Genomic DNA, 14,076 nt, shown 5'->3' with positions numbered 1-14,076 from the left:
GTATGTAAGGTCTAGCTTGAATAGGAATCCTACCATGCAGAAGGATGAGAGTGGATAACTCAGGTACAGAAATAACCTATTAGGTTAGTGTATTACACTGAAAGTTTGGAGAAACTTTTTAGATATTTTCATAGATTTCTTTGAAAACAAGCGGAAATGCTTTTGGGTTCCTTTAATCTTCCAACTATTACTTTGGGCTTCCCACATCTATTAGCTTTTGGAATACAGTGGCCTCTTCTGCAGTGAGTTTAATGTTATTTCAAATATCGTGTTGCTAGCTGGGCTTTAGCATTAGGCAGGCAGTCACTTCTTTGGTATTTAGGTATAGACTGAGGACTGGTTTGTTAAATCTTTGTTCTTTGACAAACTCACTAATCTCTTCATTAAAAAAAAAAAAAGGCAAAAAAAACCCGCCCAAAAAATCAAACGTTGAAACTCTGTCAGTAAAAACTGCATTGAACTAATCTAGAAGCAAGGAAATCTTCAAGGAATCTTCCCCAGGAATGAAAACCAGAAAAGCTTTCAGATCTTTCTCATGCGTAATACAAAGCATAGAGTTTGGTATTTTTCCTTTGCAAGTCACTGTTAATGTCAATGGCAGTGTCCATCCATGGGAGGTTTCTAAGGTCATACATAGGGAAACGTGATTTTTCTGAGTTCCTCAAAACTTTTGGAAGCTGGGACTTCTCATAGAAGTGAGGATATCATGCAAGCAGGCACTACATTTAGTTCCATAGGGAGTGTAAAGGGGAAGATTTTTATCAGGCTTATATGAAGCATACAGTTGTGGAAAGCCCAGGAATAGTCTACATCAACGACAGTATCTAGTTTACAATTTAAAGTTTATTCTTGTTATCTGAGTATTTCCACTATTAGTAATGGATAAATCTGAGCTCTGCACAAATTAGACAAGGACAGAATCTGTTCACAGTTTCTATAAAATAGAACTGAGATTTGATTGCATTGTCTTCACTTTGCACTTTTTACATATAACCAGGCTACTTTTGTTTCTTTTAAATTTGCTTCCCCTTTGATCTAGTAATTTCCCTTCTAATTTCATGGCTTTTATGTTCTTTGCTACTAACAAGAAAAAGGCCATCCTGTCTTGAAATGTGAAAGAGTTTCATTTAATCTACAGTACTTTTCACTTAATTTTATTAATTTACCTTTCAATGTTGTGGAAATTGAGATTACACAACCTCATACCTGCTATTATCACAAAGATTATCAACAGTTGCCTGTCCTTCAAAGGTACACATGTTCATAACCAGACATGTTCAGACTCACTGACTTTGGACAGAAAATACTTCATTTGCAATTACTGGAATACCCGGAGTAGTCATTCTCTGAAAAAAATCCTCTCTTGCTTTATCCTGATCTATAGCTACAAAGATAATTGAAAATTAATTATGAAAATTCTTTTCTGTCTGCAAAGTCTCAGCAGAGTGAGGGGTTTTTCTCTCTTTTAGGTTATTCACCTCTTTCCCTGCAGATTCTGCCAGTGTTGTTAACACCATCGTATTTCACCGATCAGATGAGACAGGTTTCCGACAGTTGCTGGAGAGATGTGAGGACAAGACAGCGCTAGATTATGGAGGGAAAAATGAAGACGTATAACAGACTACAAGGAAAAAAATACTAGAAAGAAAGATATAGCAGGAGGAGCAGAAAAAACAAACATGTAGGAGACAAGCGAATACCACTTCAACACATCACGTACTCTGCAAGTGGAAAATTTACTATTACAATCTTGACATTTACCATGTTACTACAGTATTTTCCTACATCCCAGGTATCAGCCTGGTTTTATGACCTAATCTAGAACATAAAAGAACTTTCTGCCTTTCTCATTTTGTCCTCAGCACTCAACCTTTAAAATCCGTGACATGAAATATTTGGCCAAAGGCCAAAAAGCAGTGACACGCCTGTCCTGTTTTTTATGTCCGTCACGTGGCAATTTACAGATTAGTAAGAGTTCGTGCTAAAGCTTGGTTTAAAGCTCGTTCCTTCTCATACGGAGCAAGCCGTCATTACAAAATAAAACCTGGAAAAGCAAGTTGGCCTCAGCCGCGTCCCTAAAGCTGCCGGCAGGAATCCCACGGGGGGTGTGGGACCGGGGGGCCCCGCTGGCCGCGGCTGCGGGGCTCGCTGCTACTGGTGTCTCTGCCGCTAGAGGGGGTCTCGGTACCTGTTTTCCCGAGTTAAAAAAACGGGATCCGACTGCAGGGTCTGGGGAGCCCGCGTTGTATTTTGGCTCTTGGAGAAAGGGAAGCGGCTGGGTGCCGCTGGGTGCCGGTTGCAGAGAGGGCAGGCGGTTTGCACGCTCGTTTGAGACTCTGTGTAGCTGGGTGGGTAAGGCTTAGTTTGCCAAAGAAACTTTAATGCGCTTCCTCGCTCGTCCCGAAGTAACTTTGTGTTACAGACTCTCTGTTACGAAACATGGAAGGCTTTCATAAATCATCATCAAGGCAAATGCGTTGTAGGCTTCTTACAGATCCCGTGCCAGCAAGACTTTGCCATGCCACTCGGCTTCTGACAACCGTATGGCAGCTGACCACCTTCCTGCAGCCTTCTCGCCCTCATTTTATAAAATGAGACGGAAGCTTTGGCTGGCGATAAAGCACTGCGAAGGAAACACGAAGGGCAGTCAACAGGAGGAAGCCTCTAAGTGATGCTTTCTTGGCTCTTCCTCTTTCCCACTTGCCCATTAAGACGCAGGGCAAGCGGCCCAGGCTGGTCTGCCACAGACCCGCCGTGCCCCCTTTGAGCGGCTGGCAGCCGGCCCCGCGGCTGCCCCCATGTCCCCCCAGAGCCGCCGGGCCCGGGATCGCTGCGGGGCTGGGGGGGGCAGGCCCCCAACTGTGGCCGGGCCGGGACCCTGCAGCGCCCGCGGCTTCAGCTGCGCACCTGGCAGGGAGAGCCCGGTGTCGGTGTTGGCCCGTTTTTTTAAGAAAACGGATGCCAGGAGGGAGGAAAACAAAAAAATAAATAAAAGGGAAGAAAAGTGAGGGTGGGAGCGTGCCAGGCGGGAGGAGGAGAGCCGCGGGAACGGAGGGCAACCTGCGGAGGAAGGAGGCGGACAAAGGGCGGCGGGGGGCGAAGCCCTGCCCCAGGTGCGCAGCCCCGCTCCAGCCGTAGCTGCGCGGTAGCCGGGGGGTCTGCGGGGGCCCGGGGGGGGCGAGCGCCGGCAGGGCCGGGGGGCGGCGGGGCGCCGCGCCCGCGGGAGCGCAGAGCCTACACTGCGGCACCGCCGAGGGGGGCGCCGGGCCGAGGCGCTCAACAGGCTCTGCCGCCCCGCCGGGCCGGGCGGGCCGGGCGCCGGCACATGGCAGGAGCCGCGCTCGCCGCCAGCCCCGTGCCAGGCGGCGGCGGCGGCCGGAAAGGGGCTTGGCCGCCGCTCGGCGGGGCTGCCGCGCCGCCGGGGCTCGCCCGCGCGGGACCCACCCTGCCCGCTCAGCCAGGGCCGGCAGCCCGGCCGGCAGCGCCGCCGCTTCCTTTGTGTGCGTGAGGGGAGCTGCGGCGGGCGGCGGCGGGTCTCCCCGGCGGGCTGTCAGCGCTGCCCGCGAGGAGGCGGGGAAGGGAAGGGACGGGAAGGGAAGGGAGGAGGCGAGGGAAGGCGCTGGCAGGGCGGCTTTCCCGTCCCCGTCACAAGGTAAGCCCTGCTCCCCAGGCGGAGAGAGGCACTGGAAGCGCCGCGGGGCCCTTCCCCTGACCTGCCGAGCGGCTTCGCCCAGCCCCGGAGAGCGGCCGGCAGCGCCTCGGCGGGGCGCCGCCGCCACCCGCTCCCCGGCGGCGCGGGGAGCCGAGCGCGGGCTGCGGCGGCGGCTCGGCGCGGCGCGGCTCCGGCACTTTGCGATGGGCTGGCGGCAGCGGCGGCCGGACAGCAGCGGGGGCCGACGCGGGGCTCGCAGCTAAGGGGCGAGGAGGAGGGACCATGGCCGCATCCAGTAACTCCAGTTTGTCCGGCTCGTCGGTTTCCTCCGGTAAGTTTCTCCGGCGAGCGCCGCATTTCTCCCCTCCCTCCATTTTAGCAGGGAGCTACCTGTCTGCAGAGCGCCTCGCCGTCCCGCCCGCCCCGAGCGCTCCCGGCCCCGCCGGCAGCCGCCGCGGAGGTCCCCGAGCCCCGCGCGGGCTCTCCCCCGGGGCGCGGCGATGCCCCTGCCCGCGGCCGGCTGTCCCTCAGGCGGCGCCGAGGCGGGGAGCCGGGACGGGGGAGGCGCGGCGGGGCCCGGCTCGCCGCCCCGCCGTGCCTTTGTGTGGGGCGGGGGCGAGGGGAGCCCCGCGCCCGGCTCCCTCGCCGGGAGAGCAGCATGCCTCCCGCCTCGGGAAGGGGCGCGCCCGCGGCCCCCCGCACCTCTGGGGCCAGCATGTTACCGGGAGCCCCCGCCCCGGGGTCTGGGTGGCCGAGGGTATTCAGAGACTACCTCGCCCTGCTGACGGGCGTCCTCTGCCGCGGTCCCCGCGGGGCAGGACCGGCCACGCATCGCACCTCGGCGCGGCGTGCTGCGCGGGTCCTTGCGCGGGTCCTGTGCGGGCCGGGCGGGGGTGCCCCGCTGGTCGGAGACTGTCAGACCTGCCCCTTGGTGGGCGTCGTGGTACACACGGCGTTTTGCGTACTTCTACATTACTGGGAGCGATTCAATTCCCGATCCGGATAAAAAAATGCTCCAGGTGAAAAACCGCCCGAGGGTTTCGGCCGCGGGGGCCGTGGGCGGGTCCGAGGAGCTTGTGCTTGCTCTGGGTTTTAGGGGTGCTGGGGTGGGAGGTGGTGTGGGGCGGCTTGCTGCCCCTCTGACGGGGAGGGCTGGCTCTGCTGCAGGGCTGTAGGAAGACAGAAAAGTTACGGTGCATTTCTGAGTGAGGCAGCCTGAAATTGAAAGCAGTGATATAATAGTACCACTGCCTGCTTCTTAGCTCACGGGCAGTATTTTTAATATTTAAGTTATGAGAAATTGGCAGAGAGTAATATCCTGGCATTTTAGTGGGCTGAAGGAGTAAATAGAAGGATGAACAACTTTGGGGTTCAAGGGACTTGTGACTCAGTGTTTTGAGGTGCCAGATTGAGAATTTGTAAGAGCACTTCTTAAACATAGCAATATGTACTGTGAAAAGTAGACAAGCTCCTTTGACTATCAGTACAATTGTAGAAAAATATAAATAAATTTAAAAGGCAATGAGCAGCTGTGGTTTTTTTAGAGATGGTGTATATGACTTACACAACTTACTCCATGTCACGGTTCCAGCTTGCGACACTTACAGCCAGATCCAAAGAAAGAACTGGGTCCTAAAAATAAATATTTATTCCAGATCTTTTAATAAAAAACACAAACATTGCAAGCCCTGATTGCCTTAACTAGAAAGCACCTGAGAGAAGTAGGCACGAGAAATTCTGCCTTGTGTTCACGTTCGCGATGCAAGAGTCGCAAGACCAGAATGAAAACAAGCAACAGTCAACTCAGCTCAATAGCTTGTTAGTTAAGGTACTCGTTTGGTCAATGTGATTTTTATTTTATGGATCATTTGTATATTTTTACATTCAAGTTATGTGATAAAACCAGAAACAATCCTGAAAGCCTGGACTGGAACCTGGGACTCTCTTCCTTGGTGCTCTAACCGTTAAGCTGCAGAAGCATGTCCCCTGCACGTGTAGCTTCCTCGCTCCACAAATCTCAAGATCCTTCTTGCATACTGTTCCAGCTTCTGAGAAAGGGTGCTGAGTGCATACCTCTGAATCCCCTCTGGCTTTACTGAATCTAGGCTCCAGGATCTGTCTCCCAAATTGACAGATGTGTCTCCCTTGCAGTCTTGGTTCAAATGCCTGAACTGCAGGGAAGAGTGGGAGTTCAGGCACATCCTTGGTCTGAGCAGTTGATATCAGCTTATTCCCGGTGGCCTCCCGCTCAGCAGGTGAATCTATCACCAAACTTAACACCTAGCTGAGGAACTGAGCTCTGGGCTTCAGATGTACATGCTTAGAAGTCAGGGTTTCGGCACTTGACAGTACCCTGCTTTGTATGAAGCCCTTAGCTACAGCCTACAGCAGTTTATGGGTTATCTTTTGTTTTGTATTTTTGGAGGGTTTAGCACAGCTGAGCCTTGGCCCATGCTTGGGGCTCTTAGATGCCACAGTAGTACAACTAATAAATATTGTCAAGTGCTTCATAAAATAACTGAGTGCCCTTGGCTTTCATAACTTATAACCTTGGAGTGGTTTTTCTTTGTTCCAGTGCATTCAGTCTATATTTCTTCTGTGCACATACTAATCAGAAGTTAAATTTGCTGCAGCATGATAAAGTTTCCAATATTAGCAGACACACCGTATCTGACTGTGTGCAGCTGTGTTTTGGCTGTCTGTGGTTTCAGTTCTCAGAACTCAGCAAGTCTTAGAGCATATTGTTTACATAATCTAACCAAACAGTCTTGCTTTTAATTTTAATTTGGTAAAATTTATATGTATGTTTAAGTTACCAATATGAAGACTTCCAAATAGTGTAATTATTTCTGTTCCACAGAAGAGGGAAAGTTACAGTATCACAATACATTTTACTAATGGAAAAAGGAAGTGAAGTTTGTGGTTGATAGCAGAATACCATGCTGCAGGACTCAGCTCTGCCATTGACTTGATAGCTTAGCCTTGATGCTTGGCCTTGATGCTTGGCCTTGATCAAGCTGTGTAATGTGTTGTTGGATCTTTTTCCCATCTTTAAGAGCAGTTTAGTGTTTGTCCATCTCATAGGGAACTTCTGAAGCCACATTAAAGCATTGCTTGTATAATCCTTTCAGATCTTGAAATAATCTCGGAACAATTACCATATTTGCAAATGCATTTTTAGCTTCAGCAAAGCATGTCTTTTATTTTTAGGGTTTTTTTAAAATATGCTCATATACAAACATTCTGAGAAGAAATAAAACTGTTCATCTTGAGACCATATAAATAATTTGAGTTTGAGACCACTGTTAGGGTTTGCTGTTGTTTTGAGGTAACAACAGAAGATCTGCCTTGCTTCTATCTTTAAATTAGTGTCTGTAACATCCCAATATGTGGTTAGGTTTGAGCACTAGGACATGATACTTGAGAAATTATAGGTGACTTGTTTATTTTAAGAACTTCTGGGGGTAATAGCTGACCTGCATATGCATGAGTACAAGGTGAACTGGTTGATAGCGAGATTCTGGCCCATCTGAACACAGTGTGGTACAGAGCATCTCCAGGTTTCTTCTATTCACATCAAGAGTTTGGTTAGCCTCTATTGCCTGTATGGAAAGGCAAGGGTTAGCTAGAATCCGTCTTACAAGGAGTAAAAAGGTTTATTGACTGAGTGGTAGTAGTGGAAATTAGAGTTTGAGTGGCAGATGGGAATTTTCATTCACTTCTTTAAAGGGATGATTTCTTCTCTCTCTTACCCACCTTTCTTAAAATACAGATAGTTCTCCTTCCTTAGACAGTGTCCATCTCTACTCTTCTTTACAGGTGAGCACAGATGTATTGTAGGAACAAAGTAGTCACGTTAGGTCCAGGGGGGGAAAAAGTCTGCTCGTGAATGCTGACTGCAGAAGCCTGAGAATGTGTTACTGCGAGTGACCATTTGCGATGTAACATTTCTGTTTCAATTCCTGCCAATTCATGTCAATGAGAAAAAATGTTAAACAGTTCAAATATATTTAACGTGAGGAAGCTGCCCAAGAATTTTATGGTGTAGATATTCTGCTTGCCCACTTATGTTTCTGTAAATGTGCAAGTGGGATTTATAGTCTTCACTTGAACTTGTGTCTACATTAAAGACCAGAATTTGGTTCTGTCCTGGAGCGGTCATTTATAAGCACTACCGGCACAGTGACGTGGCAGGGTGGTTAGCTGTAGCTGTTGTACAGATGGGGAGCTAACATGCACGGAGAGCTATGACTTCAGCTATCAACTAATGGTAAAGCAAGTATTTGTACTTAGGAGTCTGTTGCTCCTTTCCTTTCACGGCTAGAGAACCTGTCCCTCCTTCAGAGCTTGTGTCTGCAGTCTCTGTACTCATCTCAACAGCCACTGTGAGGCTGCTAATTATAGGTTCAATAATATTAGGTACTTGTCACAGGCCCCATCTGACAGGAGCCTATGAAGGATTTTTTTCAGTAAGCTAGCACTCACCGGTAACAAAATCTACAGGAGAGCCATGGGTATTTGTATTGTATTTCTTCAGATATAGCGCTCTGCTTTTGGTGACAGAACTTAAGCTGCTCTGACTACCAACAGTCATGTTTGAAGGTGGCTAGGGGAGAAAGAGGTATACTGTGCTGAGGGAAGAAGGTGGGCATGATAAGCAGTTAAATTAAGTATTCTTCTTTGGACCTTGGGTAAATCTGCACAGCATATGAAGTGCTGAAATTATAATTACTTCCACTGGGAATTCCACTTTACTTTCCTGTAATCTCTTCTATAGCACATGCCCAGGTGATCTATTAGCTGTATTCCTTGCAAGCCCCTAAATTTTGTTCTTCTCCCTAGACGAAGTGCTGATTCAACCACAAGCAGCATCTTTTCTTTCTCTCCTATCCTCTAAAGAGGTCTGTACATGTTTCTATGCTCTCCTTCATGCTGCTTTCTCCTTAAAATAGACATATTCCCTTGCCGCTCCCCGTCTTAGTATTGACTCTTATTCTCACTCATTCTGATCTTTCTTTTTTTTAAACTTTTGTTGTTGTTGTTGAAACTTTACAGCTTTTTCCTGGCAAGCAATTTACCTCTGCCACTTTGTCACCAGCTGCCTCCAGTTTCCTCCACCCAGTAGCCAAATACTGATTGTACACAACTGATGAACTTGAGGCTCTGCTTGTTGGAATGTAAATACAATCCTGAGTGAAGAGACCTTTGTGGCTGTGTCTGCTCTGCTTGTCTAAGGATCAAAAAATCCAGCATGCTTCCCAGCTAGGCTCCATGCAGCGGTATTCCTAGGTGTCAGACATCTCAGCCTCTGCGCAGTTGTGCTGTCCAAAGCTAGTATGAAGTGGCTGTAAATCCCAGCTGCCTTTAAGGCTTTGAGCTCGGCTTGAAAAGTATTCTGCCGGATAGCCTCCCTGTAATGGGTGGATGGGTTAGATAGCTTGGGCTATCTATCAGGTGAGGGACCACACTGAAGGTAAATGCAAATACGAGTCTGCTAAATGATAGTGTGTAATCAGGCTTTCTCCTCCAGCAAGCAGGACTTCGACTGTGCCAAAACCTTTGCCTGAGTCTGAGCCTGTGCTGTGAGAGTGGTAACACTGGGAGAATTTGGATGAAGACCCAAGGCAAACACGTAAATGTATGTGCCAGTGTACCCAGTATTTTGTGTTTTCTGTGAGCTCCAAAGATAAATTTGCAGGTGTCAGGCTGAAGGGATAGCTCTGCACCTTCTGCTTCCCATCTGAAATGATACTTCTTCATGTGCTGTGCGCATTTCAAGTAATACCTGTTATTAGACCAGATGATGGAGTTGAAACACATAGGCAAGCTTCCTGCTACAGGCCTAGAGAAGGGCTTGTGTGTCTTGTTGGGGTATATTTACTTTTCAGCTGTGTCCGCTGCTCTAATAAAAGATACTGCTTCTCCCCACAAACCCCCTGCTTTTGTAAACTCAGATGCTTATGTAGAAGACCACCACTATAAATTCTTTTAAAATCACCAATTATTGATGAATTTTTTTTTTTAATTGAAAATTGAAAACTGTTTTTCTGTCCTGAAGCTCAGGGGAAAAGGCCTTTAAGTATCATTTAAGCAGTGATCCTCATTTAATTAATAATGAAGTTTATGGTTCATAAACTAATTCTTGTAATAAATTGAAAGGCAACAAATTGGTTTTTTTAAATAAATGAACAGACATACGTTGTTTAAAGGTAGCATAGTTCTCAACTACGTGTTTTCACACACACTCTGCATTTTGAGAAGGATAAAAAAACCGCTTACTGAGGGAAGAAGAAAAATCTTTGATGGTTCCAGTAACTTAACAAGGTCAAAATAAAATATTAAAGGCTCATGACTCTCTGGGGGTCATGAAGGTGCTATGATGTGAAATAGGCAGATATATTGTAAAAATGAAAGTCAACATAGGCTGATATTAATTAAGATGCAAGCAAGTGAGAAGAAATGAAATTACTATTGTACACAGATTCAGCGAGATTCTAATTGGGAAAAAGATGAGTAAATGAAAATAGATGTTTATTCTCAATTATTTAATAGAAATAGTGTTGTGAAAATGGCACATGAAAGCTATTTAAATAATGCTGCCATTATGCTGATAAGGTGCTACTTTTGATTTTTAAAAGGGCAATAAGAGTTCTTTTTATTTCTGTTCCTCATGCCAAGCTTCTGCTGGCCAGGGTGTTCTTGCTCTAAATTAAAGCTGAAGTCTTTTGTATTTGAGGATTATAAAGAACTCAACATTCTTATTAAAAATAATAAAAATTCAAAAGGGAAAAATGCCAAAGTACCCCATTCTGATGTAGTGATTGGTTCAACAGTTAGTTACTGAACGTGTAGGCTGTGATTACTGAGAATAAAATAGCCTGGAAACTGGTACAATGCATGTCTGCTTCACAATTTAGCTTATATTGGTACTCTGTAAAGCAAAAGTCTTATTCTTCTTATGGATCTGCTTGTCTCAAAGACATATGTGGAGGATCAGACAAACAGTCTTTCATGCTGTCATGATGATGACCTTTTTGGATACCAGTTCAATTGACGAGTTCTTGCCTTCTGTTTGATGGTTCTAAGGAGGCTTGGATATGCCAAATGCTGAGTGATTGTAGGCAGGAATATTTTACATTAGTGAGTATTATACACAGTCGTCTTGTATGCCCATGCCCATAATGTTTTACATGTTTCAGATGATAATAATTTGGCTATTATGGTGCATAGGTAAGTCTTAAACCTGGTATTTTAGACAAAGAAATGTTTTTTTTTTTAAAGTTGCTTTGTTTATATACATACCTTTGGCTAAAGGGCAACAGTGGCTGGATTTGCCTTGTTTGCAACACGGAGTGCTGGCAGAAGGTGTTCCCATGCTGGGGAGCCAGTCTGTTGTCACTTGTTCTTCTCTTCTACAAAAGGAGGAGATACTTAGGAGATTAAATATTTGGAGAACTGTGTGTTAAGGAATGGCACATTAATATTGCATGAAAAAGCTTTTGTTGCAGGGAAATGTAGCAGGATTTATACAAGAAGCTATAAATCTGTAATTCTGTATATATCACATTCTTTACAGGTGTAGTCACAGTTCATCTAAGAATTATATACAGTAGCTAGTGTAAATGTATAGTTTTAACTGCTATGAGTAATGACCCATTCTTGCTGTCTTTTTCTGACCTTTGATTATAAGAATGTAAATTTGAATTTTACATTTGGAGGTGGTTATTACCACCTATGAATCATGCACAATTCAGCAATAATAGTTTCATCACCCTGTTTTACTCAGCAATAATCCAAATCCCAGGGCTGGAGGGTGAGTCTATCCTGGTAGAAGGAAACTGATGTTGCAATAGTGTCCTTGTAACATTAACATGCTTTGAAGTTTGCCGATGAATAGGCTGAAACTTGACAGCACAGGCTGATGTGTTTGGTAAGGTAAGGAGAGGTTAAAGGGTTTTTAAAATTCAGAAGAATGCGCAAGTGTCGCACGCCTTGCTTCTGGTATTATTGATCAAGGTCATCACAGAAGAATTAGTTCAGTAAATAAGACATCTATTCTGAGTATATCTTTATCAGGCAGTCCGATTCCCCCAAGACAAGGTGTCTCCGGTATGGTATTATTACTGACAGTGTAGAAAGTACTAGGTGGGCCCTTTCTTATTATCAGTAAATCACGTGTCACCTGCTGCGACCTGTGTGTCAAGTCACATTTCTCAATTTCTTTGTACAAGCTTGTCACGTAGCTATTCCTCTCCTTCCTTCTCACCTTCTTGTTGGCTGCTTAAACATTGCTTGTAGCTTTTAAAAAAACCAACATGTTATGAAGTGCATTTGTGGTGTTACGCTTTTTATTTCATCAAAGAAGAAAACTGAATGTTAGAAGAGATGGAGACCTCAGTTTGTAAATGAGGTTCAGCTTGTTGAGCAGATGTTTAATTGCTAAAAATTTGTCTTATCTTGACAGATCAATTGGTTAAATGTTTGGCTTTGTGTTATGGCAAGGAAGAAAAATGGCAAGCACATATCATGTACAGGCATACTGGGCACAGCCACTGCAAAGGCAGGCAGAAGTTCCTGGGAGAAGGTGGTTCTTCTGCTCCAGCAATGTACAACGTGCCAGAGGGCCTGTGCTGTGTTCAAAAGCAAAAGAAGTCCGACAGCTCTTTCAGCATTAAGTTTGCTGTCAAAAGACATGGAGTATCTGTTGTAATATTTTTCTACTGCGTGAAGCTGCACTGATTCCACCTTAATTCCCCAATAAACTAGATCAGAGTGCCCCAAAGGAAAGAGGAGAGGATGAGGGGATAGTGAGAGACCCAGACAGATCCTCCATTTTCAGCTTTTCCAAGGCATCTATGTGGTTGCTGTTAAAGGCAGTTGTATGTTTTTTTGTGTGGTTGAACCCTACCTTTGTGTGCATGTAGCACTGTACTATTTCTGCATATTATACAGTGCTGTGGCCCCACAGACAGTGCCAGCCCTTGTATCTCCCATTTTGAAGCAGTTACATTGTGTGTGAGCATGTGTAGCTTAATAGTGAACCCTATCCTATCCTGGTTAGGAGTTCAGGGTTAGGTACTTCCTAGCACAGAGACATATATAAACTGTGGACCTCTTTGGCATGGCAAATTAGGGATGCTAGTGGCTGACATGGGCTGTTAGCACATTTAGATAACTTTACAGGAGAAAGATCCATCCACTGCTGTTAAACACAACGATATCACCTCTGTCTAAAGTCCCTGACCTGTGTGTAGGCTGGGAAACTGGTGAAATATATACACTGTATGCCTGCTGTATCGTTTTACGCATCTTTAGGTATCCACTGATAGTCACTGTGGGAGATAATCTACCGATCTGACCTGTCGTTGCTGTTCTTATGTATATAGCCAGTAGAGTTACTGCTGAGTCAGCATGCCGTGACTTCTAGGTCCTGCTTTCTACAGCCAAGAGCTCCTAAAAGAGAGGAAAAATTTGAGGTGGGTTTGTAATATGGGATGTTGACATTAAAAACAATACCAAAACCCACCCCTATGCTGCAAGGAGACCTGATAGGAAAATCTTATTAATAGTGTGCTATATGGAACAGTATATAGATTTGTCTCAAACCCTCCTTCTTCCTTTGATTGAAAAGCTTTTTCCTTCTTCTCCTTTGCTTTATGAATGTATGACCCAGCTGGATCACATTTCATTCTTTTTGATTCCAATATTAAGGCTAGCAATTAATGAACTTTTAAGAGCTAGAGCAGAGTTTTTCATATAAGGTTCCTCAAAGTTTCAAGATTTAGGGCTTTACAAAACCCCTGAATGTTGCAATCAAATTTCTGTAGTGCACAGAAGTGTCACAAAGCTGAATTAATTATTTGTAAAAGATTTTGTTTTTTAAATGAAAAACCCTTTATGAGCACAAGGTATTAAGTCCTGACCCTTCAAGCTGCTTGGTACCTTCTGTTCCCACTGCACTGAGGTAGTAAATCAGCAGCTTGCAGGACTGGTTAGTTGCTTATCTGAGTATTTTTATGCAGTTTCCATTAAAGCAGCATCTGCTGTTATGATGGGGCAAATTATCGTAGGCTACATAGTGAACCTCCCCTCCTCCAACTACTGGTATATAACATATTTAATATTCAGTGCATTTACATCATATATATATAGAACATGTCAATTCATTGGTGATGAGTTTCCAAGGATTATGTACAAGACTTAAATTATACATAATTTGTATAAATACCTGCTTCTTGAGAGAGCATACTCTCCATAACTCCTGATCTCCTGCCAGGCAAACCAAAATGACGGACAGCTTTTAGCATCATGCTGTGATAGCTGTGTATTTGTTTTATTTTGCAATCTGAAGCATGTAGTTAGATTGTTTCGTGTTGATGAACTTATTTACTGAAAGAGTACTGAACCCTTTGATGTCTTAATAC

At 45.3% G+C, this 14,076-nt stretch overlaps 1 protein-coding gene across 1 annotated transcript in view; it reads left to right on the top strand.

The window, feature by feature from the left end:
- The first annotated feature begins 3,896 nt into the window (after positions 1-3,896).
- CHN2 (chimerin 2) overlaps positions 3,897-14,076 on the top strand; it is a 164,422-nt gene continuing 154,242 nt past the window's right edge. Inside the window, exon 1 of the mRNA XM_050892000.1 lies at positions 3,897-3,983. Coding sequence (XP_050747957.1) covers positions 3,935-3,983 — 49 coding nt within the window. The 5' untranslated portion in view covers positions 3,897-3,934. The remainder of the gene's footprint in view (positions 3,984-14,076) is intronic.

This window comes from Gymnogyps californianus, chromosome 2 (assembly GCF_018139145.2).
Source record: "Gymnogyps californianus isolate 813 chromosome 2, ASM1813914v2, whole genome shotgun sequence".
In the NCBI taxonomy this organism is placed as follows: domain Eukaryota; kingdom Metazoa; phylum Chordata; class Aves; order Accipitriformes; family Cathartidae; genus Gymnogyps; species Gymnogyps californianus.
This window is presented reverse-complemented; position numbering and strand designations above follow the sequence as displayed.